This window comes from Heliangelus exortis, chromosome 23, assembly GCF_036169615.1.
Source record: "Heliangelus exortis chromosome 23, bHelExo1.hap1, whole genome shotgun sequence".
NCBI classification, from domain to species: Eukaryota; Metazoa; Chordata; class Aves; order Apodiformes; family Trochilidae; genus Heliangelus; species Heliangelus exortis.
The window spans coordinates 2405329-2433206 of NC_092444.1; the positions used below are offsets into that span (position 1 = coordinate 2405329).

At 51.1% G+C, this 27878-nt stretch overlaps 2 protein-coding genes and 1 long non-coding RNA gene across 9 annotated transcripts; 2 read left to right on the plus strand and 1 right to left on the minus strand.

Moving 5' to 3' along the window:
* Positions 1-851: 851 nt before the first annotated feature.
* SH2D5 (SH2 domain containing 5) lies at positions 852-8366 on the plus strand. 3 transcript variants are annotated; one of them, XM_071767094.1, is made up of 10 exons: positions 852-1295; positions 2055-2283; positions 2441-2521; positions 2618-2692; positions 2958-3101; positions 3969-4178; positions 5691-5853; positions 6679-6775; positions 6862-7021; positions 8024-8366. In XM_071767094.1, the coding sequence occupies exons 2-10, from the start codon at positions 2200-2202 to the stop codon at positions 8231-8233; spliced, it is 1224 nt and encodes a 407-aa protein (XP_071623195.1). In that variant the 5' UTR covers positions 852-1295; positions 2055-2199; the 3' UTR covers positions 8234-8366. The 3 variants fall into 3 exon arrangements, with proteins under 3 accessions (XP_071623195.1, XP_071623196.1, XP_071623197.1); XM_071767095.1 differs by lacking the exon at positions 852-1295 and having other exon boundaries at positions 2083-2283; positions 6682-6775; positions 8024-8269; XM_071767096.1 differs by lacking the exons at positions 852-1295; positions 8024-8366 and having other exon boundaries at positions 2083-2283; positions 6862-7279.
* Positions 8367-9450: 1084 nt separating this feature from the next.
* Positions 9451-27871, plus strand: KIF17 (kinesin family member 17). Of its 4 annotated transcripts, XM_071766790.1 has the most exons (14): positions 9451-9998; positions 11156-11302; positions 11674-11775; positions 15313-15502; positions 19144-19596; positions 20574-20671; positions 21367-21514; positions 22528-22616; positions 22743-22867; positions 24848-25079; positions 26140-26398; positions 27185-27246; positions 27364-27484; positions 27667-27871. In XM_071766790.1, the coding sequence occupies exons 1-14, from the start codon at positions 9768-9770 to the stop codon at positions 27798-27800; spliced, it is 2391 nt and encodes a 796-aa protein (XP_071622891.1). In that variant the 5' UTR covers positions 9451-9767; the 3' UTR covers positions 27801-27871. The 4 variants fall into 4 exon arrangements, with proteins under 4 accessions (XP_071622891.1, XP_071622889.1, XP_071622890.1 ...); XM_071766788.1 differs by having other exon boundaries at positions 27185-27484; XM_071766789.1 differs by having other exon boundaries at positions 27188-27484.
* LOC139806746 (uncharacterized) lies at positions 10661-19901 on the minus strand. Of its 2 annotated transcripts, none has more exons than XR_011730338.1 (2): positions 19707-19901; positions 10661-12172 (listed from the first exon to the last, which is right to left on the minus strand). It is a non-coding gene; the product is annotated as an uncharacterized lncRNA (long non-coding RNA). The 2 variants fall into 2 exon arrangements; XR_011730337.1 differs by lacking the exon at positions 19707-19901 and adding an exon at positions 12999-13557.
* Positions 27872-27878: the final 7 nt, after the last annotated feature.

The window sequence follows — 27878 nt, forward strand, 5'->3', positions numbered from 1 at the left end:
AACATGGATTTTTCCACACCTGAGTACAGATGAATTTTGCTGCAGAGCATCTCGAGGCAGAGCCTTGTGCTAAAACCATTCCTCAGTCAGCACCAAACTCTTTTGGGTTGTGATTTTTAATTACTAATGAGGTGAGTTCTGCACACTGAGCCAGCAAGAACAGCTATGGGGCTGGTTGTATTTAATCTGAAGGACTGACCCTCACCTGAGGAGCTGCAGCTGGGATAGAAGGGGAAAAGCCTGAGCAGTGTTGCTGGTGGAGCAGACTCCATGGGTTTGGGAAGGTCGGTGCTGGATCTGATGCTCGCTCCTCTCCAGACTCTACTTCCTGGCCAGACTGGGCTCCATTATGTTGTTCCTTCAGCCCCATCTGTCTTGGTTTTCTGTGGCTTTTTATTCTTTTTTTTTCTTTCTTTTTCCCTCCTCCCCCCACTATTTCTACCGTAGTGTGGATCCAGCTCTGCCGGGGCAGCGTCTCGAAGCCGTCGGGGCTGGCAGTGACCCAAGGTTTGAACAGCACCATCCTGACCCTTTCCCTTTCACCCCTGGGAGCACCAGAGGTGGGAGATGGGGATTTGTGGGATGCACCTTAGGGCTTAGCCCCCATCTCCTCCCCAAACTGTTGCTTTCCCTTTCCAGGTGCCAAGCACATCCCTGGGGCCAGGGACAGCTTTAACTTCAGCCAGATCTGGGGGACTTGAGGCTCTGGGTTTGCACGGCTGCTCTGCAGCCAGGTCAGAGCCATCTCTTTTTTTTTTTTTTTTTCGGGTCAAAGCAGAAAGCGGTGGCCAAAACTCCCCGGGGGGGTGAAAGAATTTGAGCATCGGGGCAGGGGGTGGCGACCGAGCGAGGACGCGTGTGCGTCAGGGTTAGAAATCGCTGCTCTGCGGGGCACGCTAGCGCGGAGGGGGAAAAAAACACCAAAAAAACCAACAAACCCAACAAACCCCAAACCCTCAGTTGCAGCCGCGTCTTCTAAAAAAGCCCGAGCGTGCCGGCTCGCTGCCGCTTCCAAGAAACGGAGAAAACCGGGGAGGAAAATTGCAGTGATTCATCGCAGGCAGATCGGAGGCAGGAAATGGGAGTTTGCCGCCTGCCCCATGCCCGACGTGGGCTCGGGCTGGCCGGGGCCTGGCTGGCGATGAGGCTCTGACGCCCACGGGTCGAGCATCCCTGCACCGGGGTGAAGAAAGGCACCCAAGGAAGGAAAACGACCGGGAAAGGCCGAGAGAGGAGTTGGAGCTTGGGGAATTTATCGGCTGCGTTTCTTCTCCGGAGCCATCCAAGCGAGAGCCGTGAGCGAAGGGGAGGGAAACGCAGCGGGCTGGGGGGCTCTGGGGATAAGGGGGTTGCTCCCTCCTTACTCATCCAGCCAGTTTTGGGGTCAGCATCCCTCCTTTGGGGACCTCAGGGTGGCCGGTGGGCTGGGGGGGGAAGCGGGGGGTCCATTGAGTAATGGAGCGTGGGAAAAAGGGGGCGGGGCTTGGGGCTGCCTGCCCGCGGATTGGCTGGGGGGGAGGGGAGAGACCCCCCCAAATTGTGGCAGAAAGGAGAGGGGCAACCCTGAGCTTGCAAAAGGCCTGGGGGCAGCCTAGAGACCCCCCACCACCACCACCCTATTAGGCTGCACTTGGGGGGCACCCTTCCGAGGGGCTGGGACATGGGGACCTTGGCACTGGGGTCTGGGTCAGGGCACGGGGGACACTTGCATGGCAGTGGGGGTCACAGAGGGACCCTTGTGCTGGAGCTGGGATATGGGGGTTGGGGCATGGGGACTCACACAGACTCACACATGTCACACAGACATGGGGACCTTCCTGTTGGGTTTGGGATGCAGGGACCCTCATGCTGGGTTTGGGGTCAGGACCTGGGGACACGTTTATTGGGGTCAATATGGAGCGACGCTTGTTTTGGGATTGACATTTGGGGACATCTGCATTGTGGTCACCACCTGGGGACCACTGTATGGGGACACAGCATGGCCCCAGGCTCAGGGGGCTGGGAAGGGGGGGGACAGCTGGGACAGACTCTGTCTGTCCCTTTCCTTCTCCCAGGGACTGTCACCAGGGGCCCGATCCTGGATCCTGCTGCTTGCTCCTGCTCTGCCACCCTGGGTGGCTCTGGATAAATCAGATGTAGCCCCAACAGAGCCACTTCACCCCATCCTGACCCAGCCTTTGCCCTGACCCCCCCGCTGCCATGAAGAAGAAACCTTCCAATGGGAGAGGGTCAGATCCTGCCCCTCCCCAGCACCGAGCCCGGGGCATCACCAAGCCAGCAGAGGTGACCACCCACCCTTGGGGGGAGAATGAGACCCCCGAGATGAGGTTTGGGTGCAGGTGCATCCCTGTCACCCCCTAACCCATCATCTCGAGGTGGTTTGGTTGTCCCAGGGAGCCTTGGGGGGGGTGTTCCTGACATGGTTGGGTTCCCTCCCCAGTATGTGGGTTCCTTTGTGCTGGAGGACTTGGACCTGGAGCAGCAAGCAGGGCAGCTGGAGGAGCAGCTGCGGGTGCTGAAGGTCAGGTATCATCACTGGTAAACTGGAAGGGGGACCCCAAAAACTGGGGGGACCCCCAGGTGATTCCTCCCCTAATGCTGCATCTCTGCTGGCCAGGATTGCCCCAGGAGGAGGCCGGTGGTGCTGAGGTTCAGCTTGCAGGGGCTGAAGGTCTATGGTGCTGATGGAGAGGTAGGGGTGCTTGGGGGGCCCATGGGTGCTGGGCTGGGGGGTGCTTGGGGGGTGCTGAAGGTGCTGATTGCACCATTCCAAGCTTTGCTTCTTGCTTTGCATTTGCAAACAGGGTTGCAGCTGCCATCCACTCGCAGTTTGCAACCTGCCCTGCAAACAGGGGGAGCACCCCCATCATTCACACCCTGGGGGATGGGGTGGGGGTGTTCCAGGGGTGCTCGGTCCCAGTGACCCCCTCCCAACCCCCCACCCCGTGTCCCCACAGACGCTGCTGATGGCCCACGCTCTCCGAAGGATTCTGTACAGCACCTGGCGTGGTGCCAGCAGCCAATTCGCCTTCGTGGCCCGGAACCCCCACAGCCCCCACGGCCCCCTCTTCTGCCACCTCTTTGTGGGGCCCCCGGGTGAGGTGTGTGACCCAACATCCCCCCTCCCCCCCAAAAAAAAACCAACCCAAACTCATTATTATTATTATTAACCTCATGAAGTTCCATAAAGACAAGTGTAGAGTCCTGCAGCTGGGGAGGAACAACCCCAACCCCCAGGACAGGTTTGGGAATGTCCTGCTGGAAAAGCAGCTCCATGGAGAAAGCCCTTGGAGTCCTGGTGGACAGGGAATTCTCCAGGGGTGTCCTGGGGGCATCAGGAAAAGTGTGTCCAGCAGATCCAGGGAGGTTCTCCTCCCCCTCAGCTCTGCCCTGATGAGACCACAGCTGGAATACTGGGTCCAGTTTGGGGCTCCCCAGTTGCAGAGGGACAGGGAGCTACTGGAGAGAGTCCCAGGGAGAGCTGGGAGGGTGCTGAAGGGACTTGAGCATCTCTGCTGTGGAGAGAGACTGAGAGCCCTGGGGCTGCTCAGCCTTGAGGAGAGGAGGCTGAGAGGGGATCTGCTGAATGTCCATCAATAGCTGAGGGGTGGGGGGCAAGAGGAAGGGGACAATCTCTGTTCTGGGGTGCCCAGGACAAGGAATAATGGGTTGGAGCTGGAACAGGGGAAGTTCCACCTCAACCTGAGGAGAAACTTCTGGAGGGTGAGGGTGAGGGAGCCCTGGCCCAGGCTGCCCAGAGAGGTTGTGGAGTCTCCTTCTCTGGAGCCTTTCCAACCCCCCCTGGATGTGTTCTGTGTGCCCTGCCCTGGGGGATCCTGCTGGGGCAGGGGGGTTGGACTGGGGGATCTCCAGAGCTCCCTCCCAACCCCGAACATTCCGTGATTCTATTATTATTAATATTGGTGGTGGTTTTATTATTTGCACGAAGTTTCTTTTGCCTCCCCCAGGTCCAGACCCTGCACCTCCTGCTCTGCCGATCCTTCCAGCTCTGCTACCTGCTGGCACACCCCGAGGTGCAGGAGGGGGAGGGGGATCCCCCCGGGGCCGGGGTGCTGCGGGAGCCCCTCAACCCCGACGAGGTGTCCCGCAACGTCAACGCCCTCGTCTCCCTCCGGCGCCTGCCCGCACCCAGCGGCCTCGGCTCGCTGGGCACAGGGGTGGGTGCAGCCTGGGGGGTGCTGGGTGCTGCAGCACGGATGAGCTTTTTGCACGGTGTTTTCTTGCACGGCGGTTTCTTACAGGCAGGAAGTTTTCCAGGCTGTCTCACACGGCCTTTCCTTGCACGGCGTGTTTTTTTCACAGCATTTTTGCACAGTGCCTGATGTGGCTTTTCTTCCACAGCACCCAGGGGGTTGTGCAGCATCTTTCCTGCTTTGTATGGTGCATTATTGCCCGGCAGAGTTCTGCATGGTGCCTGGCATGGCTTTTCCTGCACAGCCTTTCTTTGCATCATTTTTTTGCACACCATTTTGCCTGGCAGTTCTTGCACAACCTTTTCTTGCCCAGCAGTTTTGCATGGTGCCTTGCATGGATTTTCTTGCACAGCCTCTTTTGGCACAGCACTCCTCCTTTTTGCACAGCATTTTTGTGTCTGTGTGTGGCGTTTTGCTCAGTGATTCTTGCACAGCCCTTTATTGCAAAACCTTTTGCACGGCGCATTATTGCACAGCAGGTTTTCTGGATGGTTCAAAAACCCTTTTCTTGCACGGGTTCTGGTGGTTCTTTTTGGGGTCAGCAGCACAGCACCGTGTGCACGGCATTTTTTAGCCAGTCTTTACCTGGTGGCTCTTGCCCAGCCTTTTCTTGCAGAACATTTTGTGTGGTGCATCCCGTTTTTGCACGATGCTGTGCATGGTTTTCTTGCAGAGCGTTTTGTTCTTTTTGCACAGCATTTCTTTGCACAGCAGTATGTGTGTGGCACTTTTTGTGTGCACTATTTTTTGCATGGCATATTTGTACACTTTTGCACAGCTGTCTTTTTGCACTGCCATTTTTGTACAGCTTTTTTTTTAAAAAAAACCAAAAAACAACAAAACCACTGCAAGTGCACAGTGTTTTCCATTGCATTTTTGGGTACTGTTTATTGCACAGCATATTTTTGCATAGTGATTTGTAAGGTGCTCTTGGCAAAGCATTTTTTTTCAAAACACTTTTTGCATGGTGTCTTCTGCATGGAGATTTGTATGACTTTTTTTTTTTCACACTTCTTTGCACATCATTGTTCACATGGCACTTCTGCATGGTGTTTTGCACAACTGTTTTTTTCTTTTTTTTTTCTTCTTTTTTTTTCTTTTTTTGTAAAGCTTTTTTTTGCAGGGTGTGTTGTGCTGCATTTTTTGTGTAGGATATTTGCACAGCATTTTTTTATTTTCATGGTGATTTTGCATGGTTTTTTTTTCACAGCATCTTTTATTGTTGTTCAGTTTTATGGGGATTTTTTATATCATTTTTTGCGTGGTGTTTTGAACACTTTTTTTTTATTGCACTTTTTTTTTTTTTTTTTTTTTTGCAACGTGTCTTGCAAAGCATTTTTTGCGCAGCATTTTTCTTTGGTTTTTTGCACGGTTGTTTTTGTTTGTTTGTTTGTTTGTTTGTTTGTTTATTTTTTCACGGGATTTTTTTGCATGCAAAGCCCCAAAAATTCCTTTCACGGCCCGTCCACCTTTCAGGAGCGACGTCTGGAGGGGGAGGGCAGAGCCTGGCGCCTGGGAAACCCTTACTGCTCCCCGGTGCTGGTTCGGAAAAAAGCGATCCGGAGCAAAGTCCTGCGCTCCGGGGCTTACCGGGACTGGGGGGGGGAGAGCCAACTCCACCCGCCCCCCCGGGACACTGGTGAGTGCCCGGAGAGGGAAACTGAGGCACAGGGGGTGTGGCATAATCCTGATACATGGGGGTTTTTTTGGTGGGTCTGGAGGAGGACGTGAAAGATGGTTGGAGGAAGGTGGTTTTTGGTGTCTTCTCTCAATTAACAAGCAATGAGAGAGGGGGGAATGGCCTCAAGTTGCAGCAGGGGAGGTTGAGATTGGAGATTAGGAGGAAAGTTCTTCACTGGAAGGGTGATGAAACCCTGAATCGGGCTGCCCAGGGAGGTGGTGGGATCCCCATCCCTGGAGGGGTTTCAGAGGTGTGGTGCTGAGGCACAGGGGTTGGTGCTGGACTTGGTGGAGTTGGTCATGATGAGCTTAAAGGTATTTTCCAACCAGAACGATTGTGTGATGCTGGGAGGGCTGGAGCAGCTCTGCTCTGGAGCCAGGAGGAGAGAGTTGGGGGTGTTGAGGCTGGAGAAGAGAAGGATCCCATGGGGAGACCTTAGAGCACCTTCCAGTGCCTGAAGGGGCTCCAGGAAAGCTGGGGAGGGACTTGGGACAAGGGCCTGGAGGGATGGGATGAGGGGGAATGGCTTGGAACTGGGAGAGAGAGGGGAGATTGAGGCTGGAGATGGGGAAGAAATTGTTTGGGGTGAGGGTGCTGAGCCCCTGGCCCAGGTTTCCCAGAGAAGCTGTGGCTGCCCCATCCCTGGCAGTGCTGAAGGTTGGATGGGGCTTGGAGCACCCTGGGCTGGGGGAGGTGTCCCTGAGCATGGCAGGGGGGGCACTGGGGGGGCTTTAAGGTCCCTGCAACCCAAAGCAGTCTGTGCCTCTTAACACGGTCCTGCAGCAGGCTGGGAGAGCAAAGGCCCGAGGAGCGTGGGCTTCCTCCCCGAGAACGAGAGCGTCCTGGCTGAGAGCGTCTGGACCTTCGCCGGCATCGCCAGGTGAGGAGGTGGGAGCACCCCCCGCTGCTCCCCGTGTCCCCCCACCCTGTCCCCTGAGCCCACCCTCCTCCTCGTCCCCTCCCCAGGGACAGCGGGGTGGCCCTGCTGCAGCAGGACGTCCCCGGTGCCTTCCTGCTGCGCCCCGAGCCCGGCCCGGCCCAGCGCTGGTGCCTGTGGGTGCGGGCGCCCTGCGGTGTCGTCCCCTACGGGCTCCTCAGGACACACCAGGGCAGGTTCTGCGTGGAGGTGAGGGGGGTGGCACCTGCACGGGGGGTTTGGTGCACGAGTGCACACGTGTATTTGCGTTGTGGTCACAGTGATGCATGGTTGCACCTGTGTGCACTGGGTGCACTCGGGGTGTCTGTGCGCTGGCACGTTTGGTGCGTCAGTGCACGGGTGCACTGGTGTGTCAGTGCGTAGGAAGCACTTGTGCTCTGGTGCACCTGTGGATTTGGTGTGGCTGTAGCAGTGCATTTGATGCATCTGTTCGTGGGTGCAGTTGTTCATTTGAGGCATCTGTGCATGGATGCAGTGGTGCATCTGTGGGTGGTTGCACTGGTGCATTTGGTGCCTGGGTGTGAACATGTGTTTGATGCACAGCTGCGTGGGTGCAGCTGTTTCATGGCTGCAGCTCTGCAGCTGCACCTGGGTAAGGGCACTTGATGCAACTGTGCCTGGACAGGTCGGTGCATAAAGTGCATGGCTGCACTGGTGGGTATGTGCATTTTATACACCACAAGTGCTTTGGTGCATCAGTGCATGGATGCACCAGTGTGTGCATGCATTTGGTAAGAGGGGTGTGTTTGCTTCATGGCTGCATCTGCACAGAGCCATCAGTGCACGAACACAGTGGTGCCTCAGTGCATTTGCTTTGTCAGCACGGGTGCACGGATGCCTTTGTTTCACGGTTGCACAGATGCGTGTGTGCATGGGTGCACGGGGGCGTCGGTGCATTGCCACATTGGATTAATGGGTGCACAGGTGCCTTTGTGCACCTGCAAACGGGTGCACGGATAACTGGTGCGTTTGGTGCACGCGTGCAAAGGTATTCGGTGCATTTTTGCGCGCCGGTAATTTGTGCATTTGGTGCAGGGCTGCAGCCGTGTGCCTCGCTAGCTGGTGCACGGGTGATTTGGGGCACACGGCTGCACCTCTGCACGGGTGCAACAGCTGCATGGGTGCATTCAGTCGGGGGGTGCCTGGCCTCGTTGGGGGGGGTCTCACCTCTCCCTCTGGCCGTGCCACCAGCGCTCCAGCGCCGAGTTCTCCAGCGTGGCCGCGCTCCTCGCTCACTACAGCGCGGGGCCCGGGGGCTGCTTCTGCCGCTTGTGCCCCGGACACCGCAACCCCGGCTACGAGGAGCAGGACCCGGGAGGCGGGGCCCAGCCCCGGGGGGGGGCACCGGCGGCCGCCTGGACCCCCGGCACCGCCCCCGGGGTGCAGCAGGAGCGGGGATAGGCCCGGACACCCCCGACTCGGCCACCTCTGCACCCCAGGACCCCCCCGTACCCCCCCCATCCCGAGCTTTAAATCGCTGCCGTTGCCTTATTGATCCCCCGTGCGTGTGCTCGGCAATAAAGCGGCTCTTGTGCTACCGGGGGGTTGCTGCGCCCTGTCCTTCCCCACACACACACACACACGTGTTCTCACGTGCACTCGCAGCCTTGCACAACTGCAGCACAACTTTGTGCTTGTGCTCCCCGACTGCCTCGCACTCAGGCCCCACGCACTCCGAGCCTCCTGACACTGCACAACTGCACGCGCCCCTCGTGCACAACTGTGCTGTGTGTTCACACCCATGTGTGACTGCACCGTGCCTTTACGACTGCGCGTGCACGGGAGTGCAGGGGTTCGAGTGCGTGAGTAGGAGGGCAGGAACAAACACAACACAACCACCGCATACACAGCCTCGTGGACTTGCACTTGTGCGTGTGCACGCATGCACATGCACTCACCCCCTTGCACAACTGCACCGTGCCTTTGCACCTGCAACCCTACATGGGTGAACTCACACACACTTGCGCTCACAAGAAGACCTGGTGCCCTTGCACTGTTACCCCCACACTCTCACACCCCTGTGCCCTTGCACACCCTCACGCTCCCCCTCTCTCGCACACTTAGGTGTTGCACTCACGCGCTGTCGTGGCTGCGCACCCACGCCATGGCGTGCTCACACCCCCGGTGCACACCGATCCTCGTGAACTTCCACTCGTGCGCTTGCAGCCTCATGCGCGTGCCTGTCCCGCACGCATCCCCTTGCACGTGCACCCACGTGCACTCTCACTCACGCACGCTCGCGCCTTTGCTCGCCTCTCCACCTCCCCCGCCCCCTCCCCGTTCTGTCCCACTGGCGCGCGCACCCCTGGTGCTCTTGCACGCTCACACTCCCGCCCGCGCGCGACCCCGTGCACACGCGCCCTCGCCGTCACGTGGGGCGGGGAGGGGCGGGGCCTGGCGCCACGCGGCCCCGTCGTTATGGCAACCGCGTGGGGCCCCTGCGCGCGCCGCTCCCGCCTCTCTCCGTTTCTCTGCCCCGCTCGCCTCGGGCTGCCCCGCACCCCCGGGGGTTACCTCAGGGGTTACCTCAGGGCTTCCCCCAGGGCTTCCCCCGCTTTGGACTCGTCTCGGCTCCCCAGAGTTATCTCCGCTTTTCCTGCCCCCCCCCCAGGCTCTCCCCACGGCCCGCCCTGATCGTCCCCACAGACTTGTTCCAAGTCTCCCCCTTTCCCTTCATCCCTCCCAAGCTTTTCTCCTCCCTGAGTCTCCCCTTCTCCCCCAGCCATTTTTTTCGGCCCTGCTGACTTTCCTCACACCACAGTGAGGGGGGGGGGGGAGGTCCCTCCCTTCAGTGCCTCCCCACAGGTGCTGAGTGCCTCACCCCACGCAGGGAACGGGCCACAGGGTCAGGCTTCCCCCGGGCCTACCCAGGCCCCGCTGCCCCCCCCCCCCCAAATGAGGTGCGTGTGGGGTTGAGGGGAGCCTTGAAAAAAAAATGGGCTCGGAGTCGGTGAAGGTGATCGTGCGGTGCCGGCCCATGAGCGAGCGGGAGAAGGCTCTGGGCTGCAAGGAGGTGGTCAGCATGGAGAGCACCCGGGGCCAGTGCTTCCTCCAGAACCCCACGGCCACCAGCGAGCCCCCCAAGCAGTTCACCTTCGACGGGGTGTACTACCAGGAGCACAACACGGAGCAGATCTACAACGAGATTGCCTACCCGCTGGTGGAGGTGAGCGGTGCCGGGGATGTGGGCTGAGGAGTTCTGCGTGGGGAGGTGATCCCCGTGGGGAATGGGTTCAGGGAGAGAAAAGAGCCCCGTGGGCTCCTTCACCAGGCTCAGCTGCGACCCTGAGGTGCAGAGAGGAGGGTGAAGCAGCATCCCAGAGAAATTTGGAACAAAACAGCTGGGAAATTGGGAAGAAAAGAGAGCTTTTTCAAGAGCCAGTGGGGCACTGAGGGTAGAATTACATTTAATAGTTTAGGTGGATGTGAAAGATGAACTCTCTGAGCAGGCCCTGGAGATGGGAGAGGGACAGAAACTGCAGTGATATGAGAAGGGGGACAAACAAGACTCTCCACGATTTTTTTACTGTCAGGCAAGAAACCTTAGAGAAGGCAAAAAACCTCAGCCTGTATTAGAGTAACAAAATGAGTGGGGATAAATTTTTCCCATGTTAACACACCACTGTGGTAAAGAGGGTGAGAAAGGAAACAGTGAAGCAAAAATTCCCCAACCCCCCCAAATAAAATCAATATTGTTCAAAGAAGAAATAGGGATAAAAGAGCTAGTGAGAACTTTGAGATGGAAATTTCTGATCAGGAGAACAACCAGGGTCTGAAACAGTAGATTATTAGGTTAACTGATTGATTTTTTTAATTATTATTATGGGGTTTTTAAGCCTTAAGAAATCCTAATAAGTTTTGTTCCTAACATGCTTGTCTGACATAGGAATAACTGCAAGAAATGGAAGTGAGGCTGCCTGTCAGCCAGCTTCCCAAGGGAAAATCATTCCAAGCCAGAGATCATCTCCTTGGCCACCCTACAATCAACTAACATCCTTAGTGGCTCTCTGGCTTTCATAAGATTTTTCTGCCCTATGGCAAAAAAATTCTGGTCTTCTAAGCACTGTCAACTGCCCTTCTGCTTTTCAACACCTGCAGTGCTTCAAGTTTTCCATTTTGAGAGAAAACCCTCAATTTAGATGCTAGAGAGAGCAGAATGTATTTTTTTATTATACTCTGATGGCCTCTGAAGATCAAGCAGTTGTTTTAGGTTAACTTCCAGGTTTTCCTTTTAAATACCTTTTAGTAGGTGCAGAAGGATCTGGACAATGGCTTTCCAGTTATGCAAAGGAAAGATCATGGCTCTTTTTCCTCCATTTCCAGGGTGTCACTGAAGGCTACAACAGCACCATATTTGCCTATGGCCAGACTGGCAGTGGGAAGTCATTCACCATGCAGGGAATTGTGGATCCTTCTACACAGAAAGGCATAATACCCAGGGCATTTGAACACATTTTTGAGAGCATACAGGTAGGTGTGAAAAAGGTCCTGTTGTAAGATGGTGTGGTGGCAAGAAAGGTGATTTTGGTGTCATAGCCCAAGGAATGAGTGCAGGTCACACTCAGCAAGACTGGGGAGAGGCTTTGGGGTCTCCTGCCTCTCATCCAAGAGCTGTAAATAGTCAGATGAACTGCACTCTCACCTTGCTGACTTTGTGGACTCACACTTGAGATGTTTAAGGACCAAGAGTCCCTAGAGTGAATCTGTTGAGTGTTTACACCTGGGAATGAAATGCCAGGAGGGATTTGAAGAGGTGCTGAAGGCACCCAGCTGGCACTGAGGATCTGCAGGGACTGCCTGCTTGCAAAACCTTACCCCAAAATTGTTCCTGTTTTCTCCAGTGTGCTGAAAATGCCAAGTTCTTGGTGAGAGCTTCCTACCTGGAGATTTACAATGAGGACATAAGAGACCTTCTAGGAGCTGATACCAAGCAGAAGCTGGAGGTGAGGTGGAATCAGTGTGTCTTAATTAGCAAGTGGCTTAATTTGCAGCTGATTATCATTAATGCCTCACCCAAGTGCAACAGCATGCTCTGTCAGAAGCTGAACACCAGAATATGAAGGTATAGTGATGAACATGGAAGCCAAGAGGAGATTTTGAGGGACTTTAGTCCAAATTCAGTGGCAGAAGGAACAGGATCCAGTCCCAGGTGTCCTGTTTGGTGGTGACTGGCAGCTTAGCAGAAGCTGTGTGCAAATCCTTACTGAACAAGGATGGGATAAAGGGCTCATGGGGCACTTTCTTCCTAATCCTGTTCACCTCATTGCTGTCTCTGAAGCAGGAGGATTCTGTGCCTTGTAAATGTTTAATCTGATGCAGGGCAGCTGTGGATGATCTCATCTGTCTCAAGCAAAAAAAAGTTGATTATTTTTTGAGGGGACAGAGTAGATATTGCTCCCTGAGGGAACACAAGGGGAAGGTGAGTGATTTCCAGGAGCACAGGAGGATAAACTTCCAGAAATTGACAGGAAACTGAACAGGAGCCAGCAGTGTGCCCAGGTAGCCATGAAGGCCAATGGCATCCTGGGCTGGCTCAGGAACAGCGTGGCCAGCAGGTCCAGGGAAGGGATTCTGCCCCTGTGCTCAGCCCTGGGGAGGCCACAGCTTGAGTCCTGTGTCCAGTTCTGGGCCCCTCAGCTCAGGAAGGAGATTGAGGTGCTGGAGCAGGTCCAGAGAAGAGCAAGGAGGCTGGGAAGGGATCCAGCACAAGTCCTGTGAGGAAGGGCTGAGGGAGCTGGGGGTGTTGAGGCTGGAGAAGAGGAGGCTCAGGGGAGACCTCATCACTCTCTCCAACTCCCTGAAAGGAGGTTGGAGCCAGGGGGGGGTTGGGCTCTTTTCCCAGGCAACTCTCAGCAAGACAAGAGGGCACAAGAGGTCTCAAGTTGTGCCAGGGGAGGTTTAGGTTGGACATTAGAAAGAATTTCTTTCTGGAGAGGGTGCTCAGCCATTGGAATGGGCTGCCCAGGGAAGGGGTGGATTCTCCATCCCTGGAGATATTTCCAAAGAGCCTGGATGTGGCACTCAGTGCCATGGGCTGGGAACCACGGGGGGAGTGGAGCAAGGGTTGGACTTGATGAGCTCTGAGGTCCCTTCCAACCCAGCCCATTCTATGATTCTGTGATTCTATGAAATCCTAATCAGGGGTCTGAGTTTTAAGGCAGTTTACCTCTTGGCTTTGCAAATCTTTTTGCACTTATTCCTGGAGGGAGCTCCAGATCTCCTGTCCTAATTTACTTCCATACTGCCCTGGGGAAGAAAACTGAGGCACGAGCACCATCTGCTGCACAGCCGTGCTGAGGTGGTGACAGAGCCAAACTGCCTGACAGGGCAGATGTTTACTGACAGCCTCCTGCCTTCCCGGGAGGCAAAACCCTCCCTGCTCCACGTTGTCACCATGCTTTGCCTGTGTCAGTGTGGAAAGGGAGGGTGGGAGAAGGGGCCTCACTGCTTGGGAAGAGGCTTGCTGAAGTTCCTCATCCTTTTGGTGACAGCGGTTGCCATGACGACCGCGGTTGGCACTGGGAGGGCAGGAATTGGGCAAAACAGTTTCCAGGGTAACACAGTCACACCGGTGACAGCCACTGCCTGTGTCTGCCTCCACCCAGCAATTAAGGGCCATGTCCTGCCCAGACCAAAAGCCCTGCTTACTGCTTGCTTCTGTCTCCCTCAGTTCTCCTCCCAAACCCCGTTTCTGTTTGCTCCTCTGCTTTTCAACCCCAGTGACTTTGGTGACTCTGAAGCCCACAGACACCTCCCGTGGAATGAAACACTGTGCAGAGCAGGTTTGGTGGAGCTCTGCAAGGAAAACGTTCATGTCAGACTGTTGTGGGGTAACCAACAGCTGTGTCCTCAGTTGGGTGTTCCACAGGGACTCTGCAGCATCCTCAGATACAGCCTGGCCAGTGGGTTTTTTTTTTTAAAGCTATTATTACTATAACTTCTGTACTGAGAGACAAATCATCCAGTATTGTGCTACTTGTACAAAATGATGGTTTTCAATGACTGCTAGAGAAAGATGTAAGAATTGCATAGCAGTTAGAGGTTAGGTCTGACTGATAACATTTTTACAGTGCCTATGAGAGGATGAGAAATAAAAGAGTTTGGAAATGGGCTGAAGTAACCTTGCACAGTTCTTGTCTGATCTATTATGGGTGATATTGCTCAATGCAAGTAGTTAATTTTATATAGTAGTCTTCAAAAATAAGAAGAAATAAGATTGTTTAGTTTCTCCATAATTTTCCCTGAAATTATGCTACATTTTTTCCTAAGTGGTTAGCATGTATTTATTGTGAAACTGGAGAGTGAAATTACAAGGAACCATATTATTTTTATTTTCTGTAAAAAAAGTCACAAAAAAAAAAGCCACAGTGCATGAACAGTCTGGCTGTGATTCTGTCACTGGATTCATCCTAGACAGCCCCAGCTTTAGAACAGGGCTAAAATCCTGCCTGCTTTAGTTCTCAAGCAGTTATGCTCTGTTCTGTGCAGGTTTTGGAACAGCAAACACTCAATTTTGTGTTGCTCCTTGGGGTGTGTGCATCTCTAAAGCACCTCAGGGTCCTCTTTGGGTGTCCCACTGCCACTCTGACACCAGGTCGTGACGACCACATCTGACACATTAAGAGTTTTCAGTTATCAACTTGGCAGATGTGGGGTGTAATGTTGCAGTTGAAAATTAAGTCAGCTTGCTTAAAATTCCCAGTGTGGAGGGGGGTTGGTGTAGGAGTGCAGGGATCTTTTGATGGTTTTGTTTTTTTTTTATGTAAGTTTGATGGATCATTCAAGACTTTGAACAGTGCAGTCGTTTATTACTGTGCTGTAGGATTATTTTTTTCCTTCTGCATGACTGATAAGCTGCTGAAAAGATGCTGTTAGATGTTTAACACTATCTCTATCCAAGTGCCTAAATAGGACCTGAGAGAATCTTAAAAATTAACTAATCTGGAGAAAAATTAATATAATCCGCCTGTGTGTGAGGGAGGTGACTTTGGGAATTTATTCAGGGAGATGAAGACACCCTCTCAGAGTGGAGGGGTTCATCAAAGCACCAGTAACAATATCTGTGACTACTGAATCTCTGCTTTGGTTTTTAAAAAGCTCCCTATGACTGAAGAGATATTAGAGCCTTTGCCATAATAGGTGAAAAACATTCCAGTTCCTATTTTTAAAAATCTGCAGCTTAACAACAGGGCAGGTAGAAGGAGGCTCAGCGCAGGTTTCCTGTGGCCTGGGAAGTGTCTGAATCAATCAGCAAACTTTTAACTTTTGACTACTTTCCCTCTGCAGAGCCAGGAAGGTGGTTCTCTCTCTTTTTGTGTTGTTTGATTCCTCCTTCAGAAACTCTCCAGCTCTATTTCTGCCTTTCTGCAGTTTAATTTCTCCTCGCTCCAAACTCCCGTAGCCCTCAAGCTTCCAGTGTGCCTTCCCACAGCCTGGGGCCATTTTATCTTTAACCTCTTGTGCCTTGTCCCTCTCTGCAGCTGAAGGAGCACCCCGAGGCAGGGGTGTACGTGAAGGGGCTCTCCCTGCACACCGTGCACAACGTGGCACAGTGTGAGCAGCTGATGGAGCTGGGCTGGAGACACCGAGCTGTGGGTTACACCCTGATGAACAAGGACTCTTCCCGCTCCCATTCCATCTTTACTGTCAACCTGGAAATCTGCACTGTAGGTAGGTAGCTGGGTGTCCTAGCAGAGTGCAGAATCTGTGTGGTCTCACCAGCCACCCCACAATAAAAGGTAGAGCCAAAATGATTTGAGGTCCAGGAGACATCATGGATGTTCTTCACAGTGGGAAATGGCTGAGTATTCAAAGTCTTTTCTTTCTTCCCTTCCCCCTTGGGAGAGAAATGTCTTGCACTCAAACTCAGGTCTCATTTAATTCTCCTTCCATGACTTCATCTTCTCAAACCCAGCAAAGGGGGCTAAATCCCCTAGCCCATATGATGGCTTGCAGCTCATGCCTGGACAAACTTGCATCATGATCTGTCTTGTCTGACCTTCACAGTGCAAGGCTGATCATTTCACCCAACAGTTCCTTCACTGATCTTAACCAAAGGGCACATCTTTGAGAGATGGAATAAAAGAATCCCTTAGTAACATTTTGATGACTAATTTTCCTTTCTCAAATATCTCATTTCCTTTGGCATTTCTTAAGCTGATGAAGCTGTCTCACTGGGTCTGAACGTGGACCTGCAAAGGGTTTTTTTCTGGGACTAAGAAAGGAAATAGTCTCCTATATTCTGTCCTTGACCCCTCTTGGATGAGACTGTGAACAGCTTGGCTCTGTTTTCTTCAGCTGTTTCAGTCAGGGGGAAGGTTACAAAATGCTTTATTAAATTATGATTCCAGATGTTGATGACAGTACCTCCTTTTCCTCTATCCAAAGTGATGTGTGTGGGATTTTGGGAATTTTTCAATTAGCACAGCTGCTGGTTCCTAATCCTTGCATTATATAGGCCCATAAAATCCCAACTTTAATCCAAAAAAAGAAAAAGTAGTATTTCTTTCCTTTTTTGTGTTCCAGAGGCTGCAGGGCTCTTAATATAGTTGAAACAATTTCTCTGATGTAAAGCTGTGGAAACTCCTTGCATGGAACAGGATGGCAGGTGGGGAAACCTGCAGCTTGGACAGTTAAATTGGAGACAGCTGGAAGATTTGGGGAGAAAGCTGAGGGTTCTGGAACAATCCCCATAGCTGGATGGTTCTGTTGGGGTAACAATTAGTTGAAATAGTTAATGAAGTTGGTATTTTTGTTGCCATCTTTAGGCTTTTTGAAGAGGTGTGTGGGAAAGTTCAAACTCACCAGTTGAGCCAGTAGTAAATTATAATTTACAGGGAACAGATATTTTAAAGGACCTCTTTGCAATTATGTGGACTAAAATTACTCTTTCTTTAAAATATCATATTCAGGATTTATGGCAAGCACCAGGCAGGCTCTCTGGCTGCAGATGTTTGAAATGCCCAAGTCACCATCAGTATTTTTACCATGTTTAGAGCAGCAGATGTTTTATTCCTTTATGCTGTGCTGAGGGATTGATTTGTTAATGTGAGAGATGTTGTAGATTGTGCCACCAGCACTGCCCAATGGGCTGCACAAGAATGAGATGGGCAAGACTCTTGGGCTGCTGCAGACATTCTAGAGAGACTCTGGGGACATTGTTACACCATGGACACTAAACCACTTAGCTCCAAGATGGAAACAAACAGCCTCTGTGGGTAAAAGAACTGGCAGGAGGCAAAGCAACTTTTTAATTGCTTGACAGTGTTTACATAAACCAGGGAAAGGGCTAGAAAACCTATTTTTTGGTGACTGACCACTCCTCCCAGTGCTCAGAAAGGATAAAGAGAGAGTTGCTGTAGTTAAACTCTATCTGTGGGGGCTTTGTCTCTCCAATTCTCCCATGTCCTGACATGCCAGAAAAATCTGGAGTGAAACAACATGTTTACTGGGTGGCAGACATTTGGTTCTACAGTTAACAATCTATTGCTGTGACTGGGGAAATACCCTGGGACAAGAGATTTCAGATTTTTTTGGTGTTTACTTTCCCCCATACATCATATTTCCCCCTCTGCTCCTGTGAGACTCCACCTGGAGCTCTGTGTCCAGTTCTGGAGTCCCCAGCACCAGAAGGACACAGAGCTCCTGGAAGGTGTCCAGAGGAGCCACTGAAATGCTCAGAGGGCTGAGCAGCTCCCTGGGAAGCCAGGCTGAGGGATTGGGGTTGTTGAGCCTGGAGAAGAGGAGGCTCCCAGGTGAGCTCAGAGCAACCTTCCAATATCTGAAGGGGCTCCAAGAAAGCTGGGGGAGGGCTTTGGACATGGGGGGGTAGGGAGAGGACAAGGGAAATGGGTTAAAACTTGAAGAGGGGAGACTGAGATTGGACATGGGGAAGAAATTGTTTAATTTGAGGGTGTTGAGCCCCTGGCCCAGGTTTCCCAGAGAAGCTGTGGCTGCCCCATCCCTGGCAGTGCTGAAGGTTGGATGGGGCTTGGAGCACCCTGGGCTGGTGGGAGGTGTCCCTGACCATGGCAGGGGCGTTGGAACTGGGTGATCTTCAGCATCCCTTCCAGCCCTAGCCATGCTATGATTCTATTCTGTGGTTTTATATTATTCATTGCTCCTGATGAGGTATTGTTCACAGCCATAAATCTTATCTCTGACTAAATTCAAGGCTATGTTTTGTAGAAATCTGTTTGGAAAAAGCTGGACAGGGTTAAAACCTTGATCTTTTTGCTTGGACTGCGAGAGGAGCTTTTTCCTTGAACTTGGGTTGTAATGATGGGTTGTTGTGTGGGATGACTGGGATGTGGACATTCTGTGCATGTCCAGAAAGCTGGGGAGCCAGCTCTTCACTCCAGCTCACACCTTCTCTTGCCTTAAAGCGTGATGATAGGAATGGCACCAGCTCTCTGGGGCTGATTCCTCACTCACTGAGCCCCAGCTGGGTGACTTGGGCTGAATTCAGTCCCGACCTCTTGCTGTTCTGTTTCTTGCCTGTGTTCCTTCATTTTACTTTCTGGGAACATCCTGAGTTGAGGAGGAACAGCTCCCACTGAGCGTGCCCATGTCCTGCACCACGGTGCTGTTCTGCAGCTCCCTGGGCAAGAAGAGGGATCTGCTGGGATTCTTGAACCTTTAAGTTGCCTGTGATGGTATCTGATGTGATGTTCTTTTGAAGCATAGAAAGAAACTTCTTGGATAGATCCACTGGCTAGGTTTTAGGTTGGATTCCAGTCTTAGAAAAGCTGTAGTTCATGGAAAAACTGTTTCCCTACGAAGGGTCTGCTCCAGCCCAGTCTCTAGAGGTGACTCTCCTGCCTGTGTCTGTGTCCCATACACCTGGAAGAAGCCTGCATTTTTTTTCCTGTGCTCTCCAACTAGCTCTGCTCCAGTTGCTGCCCACTGACTCCTCATTTCATGCTTCCTTCTATCTCTTCAGTCATCAGACAATGTTTAACTTCATGAAACAATTTGTGGGGGGGGAAAAAAGTCATATAAACTTCTGGTCAGACCTTGCTATTTTCAGAGGGCTTTGCCTGAAATTCTAAACACTGTGGAAAAATGTGGAGGGGCTGTGTTGAGAGCTCATTAGGAGAGTAAGAATGAGTGTGAATTTTCACTGTTTAGGATCTCATTCAGGAAAGCACCAAAGCATGTAGTTCTAAGATTAAGTAGGTATTTATTCCCTTGAGGGATTCAGGGCCTAAATGCAGATGAGGAGCAGAGCTTGAACTGGAAGGTAGTGTCAAGAGAGTCCTGTTTCTTGACTCTTTTTAAGAAGAGCCTAACCTGGAATTATTTTCTTGCAGATAAGCAAGGGCAGGACCACCTTAGGGCTGCAAAACTCAACCTCGTGGATCTGGCAGGCAGCGAGCGCCAGTCAAAAACTGGAGCCACAGGAGAGAGGCTCAAAGAGGCCACGAAAATCAACCTCTCCCTCTCTGCTCTGGGCAATGTCATCTCAGCTCTGGTCGATGGGAGGTGTAAGCACATCCCCTACAGAGACTCCAAGCTGACCAGGCTGCTGCAAGACTCCCTGGGAGGGAACACCAAGACACTGATGGTAGCCTGCTTGTCTCCAGCTGACAACAACTACGATGAGAGCCTCAGCACTTTGCGCTACGCCAATCGAGCAAAAAACATCAAGAACAAACCCTGCATCAATGAGGACCCCAAGGATGCTCTGCTGAGGGAGTATCAGGAGGAAATTAAGAAGCTGAAGGCCATTCTAGCTGAACAGATGGGCATGAATAACTTGTCAGGTAGGAGAGCCCTTAGTGGCTGCAGAGATGTTTTATCTTCGACAGAAAAAAAAAAAAAAGTTTTTTACACATAAAATGCTGACTGGATTTCACTTCAATCAGTCCCTTACCTGCTGAAGGAAGAGTTCTCCATTCTGAAAATGGACCTTGCCTTGACTGTTGACACTATTGCACTGGTAAAGACCAGTTCAGTTCTCCAGTATTTTCAACAATGGCAATTTCTGTTAGAAAATGCTGATGTGATGAAAATCCTCAGCTCTTCTTGGTCATTCTGGCTAGAATTTGGTCAGTGACAAAAGAGGGGCTTCATCTGGCAGAGCAAAAATGAGTTGAGAGAAAAAAAGTTAATGTAAATTCTTATAAAATATATATAATTAAATGTATTTTTATTATTAAAATAAATCACTAATAAGTTAATATATTTATTACATAAATTAAATACAGGTTTTCAAAGTTAGTGTTCAGTCCCTGTGCTCCTACACTGTGAATTTTTGACTCTACTAGTAAACCTTTCCCCTGCTGATGGCAAATTTGTCCTTTGGAGAATGATCCCCTAAAAAAGGGCAACTTTCAGCAGGGGAATAAGGCTGTAAGATATTTTTTCCTCTGCCACCTGTCAGAAACAACCCTGAAGAAGGAAGGCAATTTCTTTTCACCTTTCATCTTCTTCCCGGTGTCTTTTATCTTCCATATCTGTTTGCATAGCCCTGGAAACAAGTCTCCTGTTATTCCATAAAAAAGATCAGGTTGATATTTGCTTTCACACACTTGAGGCTGAACCTCTCCCCCTCCACTCTGCACTGATTTCTTCTCCCCCCACACCTCTGGAGTCCAGGGCCAGTGGGCGTTTTGGCAGCACAGCTGCTGGCACATGTGATGTTCTTTGCTGGCAGACAGGTTCTTTGTTCTGTTTCCAGGCATTCTACAGACAATCCCACCCAGTTCTGAGTGAATTTTATTTCTGCTTTGCTTTGCAGGGCTTCTACCTGCTGAGACTGCTCACCTGGAAGAGAAGCCAGCTCCCCTCCACAAACCCCAGTTAGATGTTGAAGCAGAGAAGCAGCTGATCAGAGAAGTAAGTCAGGAGGGGGTATCCCTTAGTGTCTTTGACTAAGAATTGTGGATTTTTAAGTAGTAATTAAAAATATGGTGCAGGGCTGTGTGGTTCAGCCTTTTCAGTACAATTCCTGGTGTTTTGGTCCTTGGGCTTCTTCTATGGACAGACCTTGTGTTGATGGAACCTTATTTACAAGTCCATGTTCTCTCACCATTGTTCCCACCACCCTGAAGATGAATTGGAAAGGATTCCCAAGAAGAATTTTTCAAGTAACTACATGTGAAACTTAAATTCCTCCTGTCAGAGCAGGGAGAGGTGGGTGGGAGGGAAGCTATAGTCAGAGATGTTGGGAACAGATAAAGAGGGGATATGGAAGCCAGAAGGAAAAATGAGAATTTGGGGGCTGAAAGGAAATAAAATTCCCTCCTTCCTCTTTACAGAGCTCCTTCCAGGGTGCCACATCTGCCCAAGATTGTGGATTCCAGGGCCTTGTGACCCAGTGAAAATTCACACTCATTCTTACTCTCCTAGTGAGCTCCAGGTGACTGGACTGTGGATTCCAGTCACCTTCCATCAGTGCTTGGTGACTTAAATCACAGAACGTGTGAATAAATATAGGATGATAAATTTTATTGAGGTGGACATAAGATGTGACCTACAAGGATGTAGATCTGGCAGGGCTGTCATGTCAGGATGTCTGCTGTGCCTTTCAGGAGTATGAGGAGAGGTTGGCCCAGCTGAAGGGCAGCTATGAGGCAGAGCAGGCATCCCGGGCCCGCCTCGAAGAGGACATCAGAAACCTGAGGAATCACTATGATCTCAAGCTCTCTGCTCTTCAGGAGAACCTCAAGAAGGAAAAAGGTGTGGACCAGGCAGGTGGAGGGTGCCCAGCTCAAGCTGAGGGTTCCCTGATGCTTTAGGCATCAGCAGACACAGACTGTTTTGGCAAAATCAGTTTTGTGACTGCCACTGTAACCTTTACCATGGCAGCAACTGTGCAAGTGCTGCCTGGCAGACACAGCAGTCCCTGCTCTCAGCTCTCCCTTATCAACACTTAATATCCCTTATTAACTCTGGCTCTCCTGGGCCACTCAAGACTCTGTCCTAGCTTTGTCCTCTTCCCTATTCCCCTGACTTATCCCAGTTAGGACCAGCCTGGCCCTACCCTGTGAGCCTTGAGGCCATGAAATGCCATTTTTACCCACGCAGATGTTTTGCCCAGAGATTTGAGGTGCAGAGATGACTGCTCTCAGCAGGCACTGCTCTGTCAGGTTCTGACTGGCTTTGCACAACTCACATGCCCAAGATGAGGGTGGCTGCAGCAGTCTCTGTCATCACATGCAAATGGGATGCAGCCCTGGATTATCACCACCATCACTTTGCTGGAGGGTGGATATTCCTCTCACATGCCTATAAATTGTTGACAGCTATCCTCTTCACTACTGTTTTTCATCCTGACCTCTGCAGTGCCTCTGAGCATGTTTTGCAATGTGCTTCTACAGCACTTATTGCCTAATATTAATTACTGAACCTATAGTCTTAATTTTTGATGCTATCACTTCCTAAGCTGAGAGGCTCTTTCCCCCCCCTTCCCTCTTATTACAAGTGTGCACCCCCCTGCCTCTGGCATAGATCAGTAGTGTGAACACGAGGACCCAGCCTCTCCCAGCCCTCTGAAATCTGCATTCCTTACCTGATACACCCTCTGGGTCTTTGATGGCTTTGAGTGACCAGCATCAATAACCAACCTTTTCCTTCCAGACAAAAACTCTTAGCTTTTGGCAAGGACTTTGTGTGACATTTTCATAAATCTACGCTCCTGTTTCACAGAACTGATTATTGACATTTTGGATATTTCCTCTGTTACTCTTCAGCTGCCACAAGGACTGAAACTACTCCTGACAAGACAAGTCTGCCTGAAGACTCTGTTGCTGCAGTAGATGAAGAACAAACATCAGCCCAGGTACCCTTCAGACAACTTTACCCTCTTGGCTGCATAAACCCCAGCAGGCAGCATCGGGCTTCCTCTATCCCAGTGCTATCCCTGTGTCTTTTCAAAGCCATGCCTTTGGTTTTCTCTTGTCCTCAGGGCCTGGCAGCACCTCGGGCTGTCCAAGAGGGTGGTGTTGTGAGCAGGGGGAGTGCTGGAGCAGAGGTGGCTGTTGCTGCTGAGGGGATTTCAGTGCCTGCAGACCAGCAGCAGGTGCTCGCCAGGTCAGTGGCTGCGCTGCTCCTGCTCACTGCCTCCTGTGCTTCGGGCACACACCAGCAAGGAGCAACCCTCTTCTTGTGTGATACTACAACTTGTTGAGCTTTGCATGTGGGTTCAGCACAGCACACAACTAGGCAGATGCTTGTTCTTTACCCCCAAATTAATTTTATGCTGTTTGGGCAGAGAGGGAGTTCTCACCTGCGGCATCCGATGGTGCCGAGTGACAGAATTTATCAGAGAAAAATCTGGAGAGGTCTGAGTCAGCAGATGTGGATCACAGGAGTGATCTCCTGCTAACAGATCCTGTCTAGATCTGTCAGCAGGGAAGTCTCTTCCTTCTCTGGCTTTTTTGCAGGTGTTTATGAGGAGTTGATAAAGTTGAGTCTGGCAGTAGATGACAGAGCTTAAGTGCCCAAACAGCTTATAGAGGCATCCTCCTTTTCCTCTTAAAATGACCTTTTGAAGGGCATTTAGAGCCCTCTTGTATCAGTTCAAGTGAGGCAGAAGCCTTTCTGCTGCTTGCTATGTATATGAGTGAAGGAGAGCATGTCCCTGGTCACAGGGGTCCCCCTTGCCTCTACCTCATGCACCTGACAACCTTTGCAAGCCACCAGCTGAAACTGACATTAAAAATTCCCCAATAATCGTGTTATAGGGGCAGCATTAGATCCAGGGTCTGGAGCATGGGGCTGGGATGGGAGGGCTCCTTGGTCTGGTTCAGAAATAAACACTTGAAGCAAATTCTGCTGGTTTCTCTCTTTGACTCTGTTCCATGGAGGTTTTTTTTTAATTAGAAATGCTTAATGTAAGGTATTTTGGGGATGATAAGAGTTTGATTCCGAGGTGTCTTGTGGCTTTTACACAGTCATTCAGCTTTACAGTGAGCTCCAGTGGCACACACTCACCCTGTTAGGCCTCTCCCAGCTGACAAAGGAGTTATTAAGAAACTAGAATTGTACTGCCTGTAATTTGGGGGCAATGCTGTCTATTCATGGAGAGGTCTCCAAAGAAACCATTCCTTTTGACTATCTATCAAACCTATTGAAGCATTCCTCTTTGTGACAAATACATGAAAAATGGTCTTCCACTCCTGTTGTGGAAACCAAAGCTCTCTGCAGATGAGGCAGGCGGGTTTGGTTCTGCAAGTGTGGGGATTTTCAAAGCTGCCTGTGAAAGGCTTTACACATCAGGATGCTGCCAGAGCTCTGATACTCACTCCTCAGAGCAAGGATTCAAGGATTCATTAAGCAAATTAAACCAAAGGCTGCTTGGCAAATGCAGGATGGCAGAATAGCAGGTGACCTCTGGTGGAGAACAAGCTCTGTTGGATGGGTTTGAAGGTAAGGAAGAGGCTGTTATCAGTGGATGTTTGATCAGCAGTGGGATTTCCTCCAGTCTGAACTATCTGCTCTGCTGCAGATCCCTGTGCAGACAAAGGGAACAGCTCTAGAGCACAGCTTTATTCCTGTGTTGGAGCATTGCAGTGTGGATGTGAGAGGAGCTTGAAATCAAACAACAGCACTGGGGTCACCCAAGCCATGAATCCTGGCTGACACTGCCACAAAAAGGAAATTGTGCTGTGGCTTCCAGCCCTACCACTCCCAAATCCACCATTTAAAATATTTGTTTGTGGATTTTTGGCACATTTTGTTGCTTGCCTTGAGAGGCTTTCATAATAAGAAATAGCAATGGAAATGTAAATTCCACAACAGAGGGATTTTTTTAAAGAATTCTGTGAGCATGGGTACAGGTTTCCAGATACATTTGTTGACAAAGGAGCTCAGAATAACATGTGCTTTGCCATGGGCCCACAGGAGTTAATAAAAGTGGAATTTGCCATGGTTGCTCAGGGCAGCAAAGCTCATCCAAAATTAGTTTTCTGTCCTATGTCTTCCTAAACATTGTTCAGGTGAGGACGTGAATCCTCCACACTTACACAGTCTGTTCTTTGCACTGCTAAGAGAACTCTTCGTCATTTCCAGGCTGCAGATGCTGGAGCAACAGGTGGTTGGGGGGGAACAGGCAAAAAACAAGGACCTCATAGAAAAGCGACAACGCAGGAAAAAATACGCAGACGAGCGGAGGATGCAGCTGGTGGCTGCACTGCAGCAGGAGGATGAGGACAGCAGTGACTGGGTCCTGCTCAAAGTCTATGACTCCACCCAGGAGGAGGTTCGAGCCAAGAGCAAGCTGCTGGAGAAGATGCAGAAGAAGGTGAGCAGCTCCCTGCTGAAGATTTAGGGATTATCTTGTGTACCCATTTTTTTTTTTAGGTTAAGGTGGTGTTTGGGGGCAGTCTGCTTAGAGCATGACTCTGGGTCTGTGAAATGTTTCATACGCAGGCCTGTGTTAGTGCTAATGAGGTTTTTATGTGTGTTTTTATGAAATATTAGATAAAGGAGTCCTCAGGGTGATGAATTCAATGGCTGAAACTCCAAACCCCATCTGTTTTCAAGGACGGTCTCCTTGTTGTGTAGCACCCTGGCTGGAGGAGCATAGAATCATACAATTGTTTTGGTTGGAAAAGATCTTGAAGAACATTGAGTGTAACTGTTAACCCAGCACTGCCAAGGCCACCACTAACCCATGTCCCTCACACCACATCTCCAGGGCTTTGGAGGATGCTCCTGGACCTCTTGGCCAGCTGTGGAGCACGCCTGGAGATGGGAGAGGATGCAACTCCCTCTACTGACCTCTGCCATCTATTGCAGAGCTTCCTCCAGGTTTCATTGCCCAGCTCCTGGGAGAAATTACACCATGAAAAGTTTTTTCTTTTGGGGGGGCAAAAAAGCAAAATAAAAGCGATGCTCTTAAATTTTAGGTGTACTTGAAAATCAGTTTTTCTCTGTTAAGACAGAATTGGAGGATCTTAGAAAATTGTGTGTATGCACAGTCCTAAATCAGCACTTTAAGAACTTGCTTTATTTCTCTGTTTAGATTATCAAAGAAATAGTGCACTTTTCTCATCCAAGTTAGGAGCTGCCAAGAGTTCATTGGCACTGGGTGCAGATCACACTGTGAGATTACCTTAAGGTCCACTGGAAGACTCTGCACTTTGGGGAAACACAAGGAATCTTTCATTAAAACAGACGTGAAATAATCTCTCCACACAAACCTCATCCTAATTGCTAACTGCCAATTAGAAATATTCCCAAATATTTATGCTTTTGTGTGTGTCTTTCAGTCCCTCTGCCTGACAAATCCCTGTACTCACACCAGCTGTTGGTCTCTCTCTTTTATAACCCCAAATATTTATTTTGGTTTGATGTCCCAGCTGCGAGCTGCCGAGACGGAGATCAAGGATCTGCAGTCGGAGTTTGAGCGGGAAAAGAGCGATTACCTCAGCGCCATCCGCCGCCTGGAGCAGAAACTGATGCTCTTCCAGCAGCTGCTGGATCGGGTGCAATCCCTCATCCGGAGGGACTGCAACTACAGCAATCTGGAGAAGATCAAGAGGGAATCCATCTGGGATGAGGAAACAGGCTGCTGGAAAATTCCAGAGCCCGTCATTCAAAAAACACACCTGCCTGCAGGTAAGAGGAGTCATAGAATCATAGAATTGGCTGGGTTGGAAGGGACCTCAGAGCTCATCAAGTCCAACCCTTGCTCCACTCCCCCCGTGGTTCCCAGCCCATGGCACTGAGTGCCACATCCAGGCTCTTTTGAAATATCTCCAGGGATGGAGAATCCACCCCTTCCCTGGGCAGCCCATCCCAATGGCTGATCACCCTCTCCCTAAAGAAATTCTTTCTCATGTCCAACCTAAACCTTCCCTGGCACAACTTGAGACCTCTTGTGCCCTCTTGTCTTGCTGAGAGTTGCCTGGGAAAAGAGCCCAAACCCCCCCTGGCTCCAACCTCCTTTCAGGGAGTTGGAGAGAGTGATGAGGTCTCCCCTGAGCCTCCTCTTCTCCAGCCTCAACACCCCCAGCTCCCTCAGCCCTTCCTCACATGATTTGTGCTGGGAGTCCCTTCACCAACCCAATTGCCTCCTTTGGACCTGCTCCAGCACCTCAATCTCCTTCCTGAGCTGAGGGGCCCAGAACTGGACACAGGACTCAAGCTGTGGCCTCCCCAGGGCTGAGCACAGGGGCAGAATCCCTTCCTTAAGCGGGAGGAGAGGTTTGGGCCGCACTTGCTGGTGAAATCTTCTGTGCAGAAGAGCTTTGTCTAGAAAATGTGAATAACTAACGGAAAGGGCAGTGTGGATCCTTTGGGAATCTGAAGATCCTTCTAGAATTTCTGTAAGCCCAGGTAGTGCAGTCAGGAGTGCCAATTGTCCTGGAGACCCTGACCCTTCAGCCCCGTCTCTTCTCACAGCAGTCCCAGCCCTGCCACAGCCCAGACCTCCCAGAAAGAGCCCTGAGACCAGAGAGCAAACGGTACAGTGCATTCCTCCTTCCTTTTGTGTGATTTTACTGATTTTTGCCTTGTTTCTAAGATGTGACCTGAGGGCTAGCACAGACCCCGATGCTGCTGACCGTGTTTTTTGCTCCCAGCCCGAGGAAGATCGCTACAAACTGGTGCTGAACCGGAGCGACAGTGAGATCATTGCCAGCAACTACTTCAGATCCCCACGAACCAGCCGGATCCTCCAGCCCGACCTCACCAAGAACCGAGGTAAAACCCGTCTTTTTTTCCATAGATATCCAGCCTTCACCTTTATTTTCTTTTTTTCCGGAAGGAAAGATTCTTTGACTCAGCACCCTCGACCTCACCAGGGATTTCTGGCAGGCCGAGGTGGGGTTTTAGCATGCTTCGGGGATGGCTGCCGACTGCAGTCCCCTCCTCTCCTCTTTCAGCTGCCCCGGGGCCGGAGGGGCCTCGGAGCGGGGCCCCCGCCATGCCCCGGCCCCGGCCCTTCCGCCTGCAGGCGCTCGCCCTGGCCCCGACAACCACCAAGCACAAAAAGGACTCCAACAGCCACCCCCTCTGACCCCACCACCGCTGAGCTGTCCGGCGACGCAAGAAGACCCAAATAAAAATCTCTGTGGTTTTGCACCAAAACGCTTTT